General features: G+C 36.7%; 1 protein-coding gene across 1 annotated transcript; it reads left to right on the top strand.

Moving 5' to 3' along the window:
- The first annotated feature begins 949 nt into the window (after nucleotides 1–949).
- On the top strand, nucleotides 950–8,149 carry LOC141908405 (kinesin-like protein KIF28). The gene is made up of 23 exons (XM_074798450.1): nucleotides 950–1,307; nucleotides 1,486–1,674; nucleotides 1,962–2,168; nucleotides 2,608–2,736; nucleotides 2,848–2,982; nucleotides 3,070–3,233; nucleotides 3,382–3,496; nucleotides 3,748–3,815; nucleotides 3,911–4,050; nucleotides 4,267–4,348; nucleotides 4,528–4,661; nucleotides 4,735–4,795; nucleotides 4,888–5,014; nucleotides 5,146–5,520; nucleotides 5,613–5,758; nucleotides 5,856–5,984; nucleotides 6,059–6,193; nucleotides 6,289–6,455; nucleotides 6,535–6,626; nucleotides 6,786–6,830; nucleotides 6,915–7,047; nucleotides 7,272–7,748; nucleotides 7,868–8,149. The coding sequence occupies exons 1-23, from the start codon at nucleotides 1,260–1,262 to the stop codon at nucleotides 8,023–8,025; spliced, it is 3,456 nt and encodes a 1,151-aa protein (XP_074654551.1). The 5' UTR covers nucleotides 950–1,259; the 3' UTR covers nucleotides 8,026–8,149.
- The last annotated feature ends 1,160 nt before the right edge of the window (nucleotides 8,150–9,309 follow it).

Genomic DNA, 9,309 nt, shown 5'->3' on the forward strand with positions numbered 1-9,309 from the left:
AACCGTCGACACAGCACGGGGACGAAACTCAATTTAACGAGGCCTTCTTCAACCGCAAAGACAAGAACATTTTTCCCTTAAGGGTGTAAACCACAAATCAATACATCCAATTTTTATGGTTTGGTAGAAATGGATGGCTTACGTTTAGAAATTGTTCACGACGATATATCTTAAGTGGGGCTTAAGTGAATATGTAGAAACCTATAAAGCTATGAAATTTGTTTATCATTTCAGAATGAACGCACACGAAATTTCAATTTTTATCATTTCTGTGCTGTGTTTGCTCGTGTCATATATACCAGCAGTCTTGTCGTCAATTAAGAAGGACCATCTTTCTCGCAGTTCACTCATCGAGCACTGTTTATTAAAATGTTTCTATTGCGATGAAATGACTAAACGCTACGATATAGCGACATGTAAAGATGATTGTTGGAGTAGCGCCGGGGTTCAAATTGACGACGGCTGTATCTTATATGAAGAGAAGTTACTCGTTATCAAATCAAAAGAGGTTACGAAGGCACCGCCGGTATCGAAAAAACATCAGCATCCACGCCGAGTGCGTAATGGACGCGGACGACATGGGAAACATCACAAAAAACACCTCGAAGAGAACGCTACGATTAAAGTGTTAAAAAATTGAATTCATGTTGTAGTTCAAATTACTGATACAATTGCGCATGTGTGTATGGCTCAAAATGTAATTTCTGTTGTAAATTGATTATAAATTCGTGTCAAGTTTAATTAGTTCCTTTTGTTGTTGATCGTTCGACGATTTTTCACATTCCTTTCCATTCTGTGTAGCCTGAGAGGTCTGATTAGTCAAAAGAAGCGAACATTCCATTCGGTAAATATGACGTAATCATTTTGCCACGAAAGTCTGAAGTCGAAGCCGCTATGTGTCACTCGAACTATTTCCAAAATAGTTCGATAAAACCATATTGGAACTGGTCTATTAGATTTCCCCAGTCATGAACGAGATGTCATTGTATTGAGAGATGTGTCGTGCGACATCTGTAGGAGGATACCTCAACCTGTGACAAATTGAAGCATTGACCGTGCGACAAACTAGCACATCCCAGTCGATTATTAATTATTGACAGCATGATTCCGTCTGACGTCGATATCATTCGCCAGGAATTCCAGTCACAGATAAGAACGATAAAAGTATTTTACTTCCTTGGCAAACGACCAGTTTGTAAGTGGTTACCTATACCACTCTACAGTACTATACAGGTATGACTAGAATATCGTGGTGAATTATGTCGGATTGTGTCAGAGTAGCGGTTAGAGTTCGTCCTTTCAATCAGGTAAAATAATCTTAATCATCACTGAAACAATATCCAATTAGGTTTATAAAACATGTTTTTAGAGTCACGTTTTAACGAAAATTTACCATACGTATATCTAATACTATCAGAATTATCCAAACGTGTTTTCGGAATGTTTCTTGTAGTAATATATATGATATATATCTAATACCTTTAGAGGGAAAAGAACGCGAATTCAAAATGTATCCTTTCGATGCATGGGAATTCAACAGACATTATCCACCCGAAAACTAAGCAAAGCAGGACTTTCGCGTTCGACTATTCGTATTGGTCACACGATGGATGTAGAGTCGATGATGCGGGAATTAGTGTGCCGGAATCCTCGTCTTCTCTGTATGCCGATCAGGTCAGCATTTTTCTCTTACATTATATTTTCCTCTCAGAAATTACACGAATTAGCTGCCGTATATGTGTTTGAATCTGAATGAAAAATTTAAATCAGTTTCTATCCGCCGCGGTATAGCCAGTGTATAACGTCCTGCAATTTTATACATAATTCATACGGTACTGTGACTACCTGAAGCACACGCAATAACAATATAATTTTATGTCCATGCTCCCAATAACATCGAGTTCGTAGTCTGGCCATCGGATGCTCAAATCATGCCTATCTATATAACTCATATTTTTCAGATGAAGGTTTTCAATGATCTTGGTCAAGGCGTTTTGGATAACGCTTGGAAAGGTTATAACGCGGCGCTATTCGCGTACGGGCAAACGGGATCTGGTAAAAGCTATTCGATGATCGGGTATGGGGCCAATAAAGGTATCGTCCCTATTGCCTGTGAAAAACTCTTCCAAAAAATTGAAGAGAACAGAGATAACACAAAACAACTGCAGGTATATATGAATTAGGAAGGAATTAGCCTTGTACTTATGACACCGGTCACTCAATCTATTAGATTAAGCTATCTCAGTATGTCTTATGTGTAATGACTTTATTGTATTTACTTTCGTTTATTGACAATGTCCTTCAGCTTAAATTGAAAGTAAGCTCTAATTGTGAGCAAATAATAACTACTAATCTTGTGAATGTATCAGTGATGTATATCATGATTATTACGTATATGCGATGCATTATGTTGAATCGATTTCTACAATTTTTTTTTAATCATTTGCATAAGATATCTCTACGCGCAAGGCGATATAGATCTCAGTATATCAAATCAAAGTAGTTTTTAAATGAAATTCAGAACATGGCCTACGGCACGAGAAAGTTTATTACTGGCATTATCCCTTTGATGAAATTACATATAGGTTCTCATGTTCTTTGATTCAGGTTTCGTTCAGCATGCTAGAAATTTATAACGAACAAGTAAAAGACCTACTGGTTAAATCAAAACCGGAACGTGGGGGATTAAAGATTCGACAAAACCCCAAAACTGGATTTTATGTTGAGGGATTAAAGGTATAATAAAGCAAGTGAATTGATGATCGTACTCAGAAGTACGTTTTGCGTCTGCTATAACATGTAATCCAGTATCAATTTCATATTCCCATTTTACCATTTGATTAACAGCAATTCCCAGTGCGAAGTTACAAAAACATAGAAGAATTGATGGACCAAGGCACAATTAATAGGACAACAGCTTCGACGAATATGAACGCAACCAGCAGCCGCTCACACATGGTCATAACTATCAGATTTAAACAGGTAGAAATGATCACGCGAAACTATTTACCACGTTCTCTCTGGCGTCCAATTCATTCACGCACGGGCTCTTCGTCTCATCTTCTTTAGGTTTTTCTAAACGAACACGGTGAAAGTACGACGAAAACTAGTGAGATAAATCTCGTAGATTTGGCAGGAAGCGAACGTGCTGATTCAACGGGGGCGACGGGGGACAGACTGAAGGAAGGTTCAGCAATTAATCTAAGTCTTACAACACTAGGAAATGTTATTAGGTATTCATTTTAGCTCTTCCCTAATCATTAAATAATGATGGGGATTTCTTAATACCTGGAAATAAATGTATAAAATCCACCTTATTCTTATTTTCGCGTTCAAAATCAGTTTTCAAATCGTTATTGTTTCTATCAATTTTCTGTAAAGCGCGCTCGTCGAAGAGTCGAAAGGAAAAAAGAAAGGGTTAGTGGTACCGTACAGAGATTCGGTTCTGACTAAATTATTGCAGTCAGCATTAGGAGGGAACAGTAAAACTATAATGGTACGTAAAATTTATTTGATGTTGATTTTTGAGAAATCTTGAAATGAACGATAACAGATAAAAATCTAAACCCCAGTAAGGACAAATTCAGGTTTGAAATCTGGTATCATCAAAGTCAACTAAGGTCGTGTATTTTTTATCTTTATTTCTTATACTTTCTCGTCTTTGTGATACAATTTGTACATAATATTCTTTTCATTGCGTTCGATTATGGATATTCTTGATATAACAACTGAATTCATGTTTTACAGATCGCTGCTCTCAGTCCAGCAGATATCAATTATGACGAAACTATGTCTACTCTCAAATTTGCGGACAGGTTCGTTTTATCGCTTCTTGAGAATTTTCTTATTTCGTTGGAAATAGTGAACATTTTAACAACTATTAATTCATTCTATACATGATAAAATCCAGGGCGAAAGCCATCCAGAATAAAGCAGTAATAAACGAAAGTCCGACCGATCGATTGATTCGGGAACTGAGAGAAGAGAATGCAAGATTGATGAGCCAGTTGAGTACCCAAGGAGGAACAGGTCGAGATGTCAGACAAGAGGGTAATTGCCATCTTAACCTACACGGTCGCGTCCTCTTCAGCGCTGATAAATCAATGTATTTTTGCCACGTGTTTCATCCGTTTCATATATGAGAATATGATTAATTTTCTGTCCGGGGATAGATATCTATCTGGCAACTGGACACAATTACCATTTTCGTGCAATAATTTAGATTTATGAAAAAAAGATTCGTTTATTCATTACGTATTTTTATAGAATTAGAATATTTGATCGAAGAAAACAAGCGTCAGATGGATGACCAAGTCAAGTCATGGGAAGAAAGACTAGAAGAGGCGAGGTATGGTTGAAATATTATTAGATTTTTAATACAACTTGAATCCGATTCTTTGGAAGTTCCCGTTATTTAAATCATTAAATGTAAGATTTATAGTTAATGTAGAAATCTTACATTTATCGTTTCATTTGGGATATTGTGATCTACTGATTCATACTTAAATCATTAAATCGTCAATTAAGGAGAGAATGGGAGAAAAGTGTCGATAAAACGAGCAAAGAGCGAAAAGTATCGACGACCGAAGATATGTGTCCTTATCTGCAGAACGTGAACGAGGATCCACAACTAAGCGGAGTAATCCGTTACTGTCTCAAAGGTAAGATGCTCGTGTCATCTACAGATGATTGATAATCTTGTCGGAAATGTGAATTATTAAATTTCATCGACAGGAAAGAAAGTCGTAGGAAGACCGGGTGTCAAAACCGTAGATATCGAAATGAGAGGGCTAGGGTAAGGACCAAACTGTATTTGCTACGTTGTATTGGCGTTTATCTTGAATGCACAAAATCATTCCAAATAGTAATGTGGTGCTAATTTCCTAGGATTCAAGCGAGGCACGCGGTATTCTCAGTATCCGATAAAACAATTACTGTAGAACCGGCATCAGCGCAGGCTGTTGTAGTTATCAATGGAAAACAAGTCTCAAAACTATCTCAAATCAAGCACAAGGTGCGTTCAAAGATTGTATCTTAAAATAATGGTCATTTCAATGCGACTAAAAGATATTAGCAACTAAATTAATCGACATATTATGGAAATGGAAGGAAAATATGATTTTCTCTTCGATGATATTTTGATAGGATCGAATAAAACTTGGATCAAATTGTCTATATTTGGTCATCGGTTTCCCGGAAGAACGGAAAATCGAAGATGGCGATTATGGAGATTTCGATTACGATTTCTTCCAAACAGAACTCGCCGAAAAGTCGTCAATACCAACAAACGTAAAAGACTCCGATTCAGCTGCGTCTTTACAAGATCTCGGAAATACGGCTATTTTTCACGATTTCATCGCAATTCTCCCGAAAGTCTACGAAGCTAATGCGATGAGCGATGACATGAAAAAGGGAATTCGATTTGAACCGACAGTGAAGAATATGGCATCTCACGATAGTCTGGGACGGAGTAAAGCGAAAGAGATACTTGTGAAAGTCACAAACACTTCAACCAATCAGGTGCGATGGTGTAAACGTCATCGACTGAATTTCTAAAAATTGTCTGCCCTTATATTTACCCAGTTTTCCTCTTATATTTACGCTTGTTGAAGGTGTGGATGTGGCCGAAGGGTAAATTTATCAACAGAAAATATCTGATTGAAGATATGTATCTGAAATGGCAGGATGGCGAGGATGTTGAATGTAGCAGGAAAGACGATCCATTCTGGGATCCGATCGATGATATATTTCTTGGAAGGTATAACGCTTATCAAAATTGATCAATTCGAACCAAGGTTACACAAATATCTAAATAGTGACGTCAATATTATTGTGTTTTCTTGTTTTTGTTTCAGCTGCCACATTTGGTTACAGTGTTTGTCATATTGTATAGAGTTGGATGACTTTTTTGAAGTACAGAATTACCGAGGCGAGGAAGAAGCGTCTCTTAAAGTCGCTGTCAAACCGTGTGACGAACACGGCAAGTAAGTCCTCTCGATCGCGATTCATTCTACCGTCGAGAATCGATATTTTCATGATCGAATTTGTTTTTACGAAGGCCCGTTGGTGACGAAGCGATGGTTCTGAATCCAGATGAACTTATCGGTAAACGCGTTGATCTGATAGTATCCGTAAGAGATTGTATGGGCTTAAAATGGATAAGAGAAGATAATTCAAGAGGGGTTTACTGCAGGTACACCAGAGAAAACAGTTTTACTAAACTATACCTATCGTAGCGATGGTTCTTACTTATGTTCCTTTGATTCTACGAAAACTTCTAAATTCCAGATTTTATTTCTACGACAGCAAGAAGATGTTCCGAACTAAGATAACGAAAGGTCAAACGAACTTTTCGTTTGATTTCAAAAAACAATTCACTATTCATTCAGTAACTGACGAAATTATGAATTACATTCAAACCAACGCGTTAGTCGTTGAACTGATGGGGACCCAAGGTAAATCCAACCCTCGACTTAACCTAAATATCGAACTGTTTTTCGTCGTTAAAACACTGTTTTCTATGCGGTATTACAGTGAGTTATGATAATGCAGAAACTGCAGCTCTCACAGAAGAAGATGACGCAACTGATAGTTGTTTTTCGTCCGAAGGAGATGGAGCAGAAATGGTATTTACAACTGGCCAAATTTACTGCTTTTAGTAGATCAATTTTATTGCTAAATCCGACAAAACTAACCAAAGCAAAAATAACTTGACAGCCTATGACGATTCATGCTCAGCTTCTTTTAATAAATTCAATCCGATAAAATATTCATCTTCGTTATAGGTTGGTTATTCGGGAGATCAGTTGGCGTTGAAATTGAAGCTCAAGGTATACTATTGAATGATTTTAATAGATTTTAGAAATTATCAAGATTCCACTATTCGTTGAGTCGAATTAATTTTCTATTGACAGATTGATGAAGTAGAAAGGTTGAATAAGAAATGCGAAATTCTTAAATCTGAAAATATGAAACTGAAAGATGAAATGGGTAAACTGAAAGAGACCGCGCACCACATGACCAATGTAGGTCGGCGCCGAACTCCCTGTAAGTAAAATACCAGCCAGGAATCCATTTGGTCTAAATCTAGTGACCTCAAAATCATGTTAGTTTGAAAATGATTTGGCTTTAAACCGGCAATGATTCGATTAGTAAAAAGATATCAAACTGTATATTTTGTACTCTCGACATCAGGATTGTGTATAGATGGCATCATAAGCGAGTCTGTTCATAATTCGAATGATAACGAATGTTCGGCTTTCAACTTTCAGCTAACGCCAGTAGTATGACTATACAAGAATACATATACACGGAAGATCATCGTGATAAAGGAGGAATTATTTTACCAAAAATAGACAACTATCCTCATAATATCCGTCATAATCAAGGACGAACGTCGCTGACCGATCACATGAACGCATTCAGTCCCTCTGTTTACTTCACGAATAGGTCTCCTGACCGACAGTTTTCGATCAGTCCGCCTCATGTTTTTAGTCCCGATGTCAATATTCCCGTCACTGATAGACGCCCGTCTCTTGAAATAAAGAGTATGCCGTTAGTCAGTCCCGAAAGGCGATTTTCTCGCCGATTGTCCAAAGATATTACACTCGTAAAAGAGGCGAATGAACAAATTCATAAACCGCCTGCTCAGAAATCTACAATCGATCCGGTTTTGGTAAAAGCGTTGAAAGTATTCTTCAAGGAGATCAAGGACATTGAAAATATAATCATCATTTCAGAACAGACGTGTAAGTAAAATGACTGCGTTCTACAATGAATATTTTGATGATGTATTAATTCCTAATGGAGTGAAAAAGTATACATGTTATTTTTCATGTTTTGATATCGTCCCTACATATTTTTTCAGGCACAAGTCGTAACGAGCCGAATGTCACATTGGGGAAGTTACATGATGATATTTCACGCCTGCGTAAAGAATTAAGTTCGTCCGTCGGTTCCCTAAAGTCTGCTCTCATGGAAACGATTAAAAAAATCCAACACCAGACATCTTCCTCTAATAAATAGCCAAATATAAATAATTGTAAATAAAAGCATGTACAAATATTAATATATTGAAATACTCGGTTTCTTTCTGTATCAATTAATCTGTGATAGATATAATGCTTGTGCTCGAAAGCGAATGCTATAATTGGAAAAACAAAATAAATCTATTTTGATATTTTATATACTTAATATTCATGCTTCATGATGTCGAATATTTTATCATTGATTGTAACACGAGTTGAGTTAGTGGTGATCGTGTTTTTCTCCAGGAATTTCCGAGGCGATTGATTATTCGTTAATTATCGAGCGTTGGTGTATCTTTCGCCCACACACTCTTTATAGCTATCGATTCACTGACAATGGATTTATTGCTTGATTTCCAAAGACGTAAATGAATTCTCTTTAAACAGAAGGCGATCAATCAGGAAAAAAAATCATATTCCACGACGGTCACTTGGCAACGATGATCATTCTTAATAATAACGTGAATGTACCTCAATTACTATGATTGATTGAAGTTAATCGTATAAAATCTTTTATCATCAACGATGGAAAATAACAAATCATAAATGGCAAGAACGGTTCGAAACCTGTTTGTCCGTATGATATCATTTCGACAGTATTGTATAAAACCCCGAACACTGTAGATAGCAGCTACTCCTACGTGATAGATCCGTTGCAGTTAGCGACTGACCTATACATACTCAAAATAGACCGTTTCGGAGTTCGCATCCAGTATTTCCAGTATCCAGTATTCGCATCCAACATTTTTCCTTACACTAAAACAACATTTATATGTGAGCCAACGAGTGTGAATGATGCCGCGATTTAACTAGATTTGAGGAAGCTAATAAGCCATAAGGCATGAACGTTATATGCAGTATAAAATTCAAACTGAAAATCTGCATGAAGGGTAACCATGTCGACAAATGCGAAACAAACAAAACTGAAATCTATTTATGAATCGCGAACATTTCGTGTTCATAAATGACAAGTGATGGACAGGCATTATGAATCTTTTAAATAACTCTGTTCGACTAATCTGCATATATTTTCCTGATCCATCATTCTTGTCGTGTAGTGAATTGTGACGACGGGTTTTTAATGGCGTGCATTTACGGGGCGTAGAAAGTTGTATATTTGGAACTTATTACAGCAAAGAGAAAGAACGAGGGTAATAGAAGATATTCTCTTTTTTATTGTGTTATTTATTGTATTCGGATTTACTATATGAAAACAAGAAAATTGAGAAAAATATGCTAAAAAGCTGTTTTTCAATTTTTCAGACATGATTTTCAAGGTAAA

This window comes from Tubulanus polymorphus, chromosome 1 (assembly GCF_964204645.1).
Source record: "Tubulanus polymorphus chromosome 1, tnTubPoly1.2, whole genome shotgun sequence".
In the NCBI taxonomy this organism is placed as follows: domain Eukaryota; kingdom Metazoa; phylum Nemertea; class Palaeonemertea; order Tubulaniformes; family Tubulanidae; genus Tubulanus; species Tubulanus polymorphus.

Excerpts from the sequence above, each read along its gene's own strand:
- LOC141908405 (XM_074798450.1), top strand. The coding sequence starts at position 1,260 with ATGTCGGATTGTGTCAGAGTAGCGGTTAGAGTTCGTCCTTTCAATCAG. Across the intron at positions 4,051-4,266 it reads TCGAGATGTCAGACAAGAGG|AATTAGAATATTTGATCGAA; the intron begins GTAATTGCCATC and ends GTATTTTTATAG. Across the intron at positions 5,759-5,855 it reads GATGATATATTTCTTGGAAG|CTGCCACATTTGGTTACAGT; the intron begins GTATAACGCTTA and ends TTTTTGTTTCAG.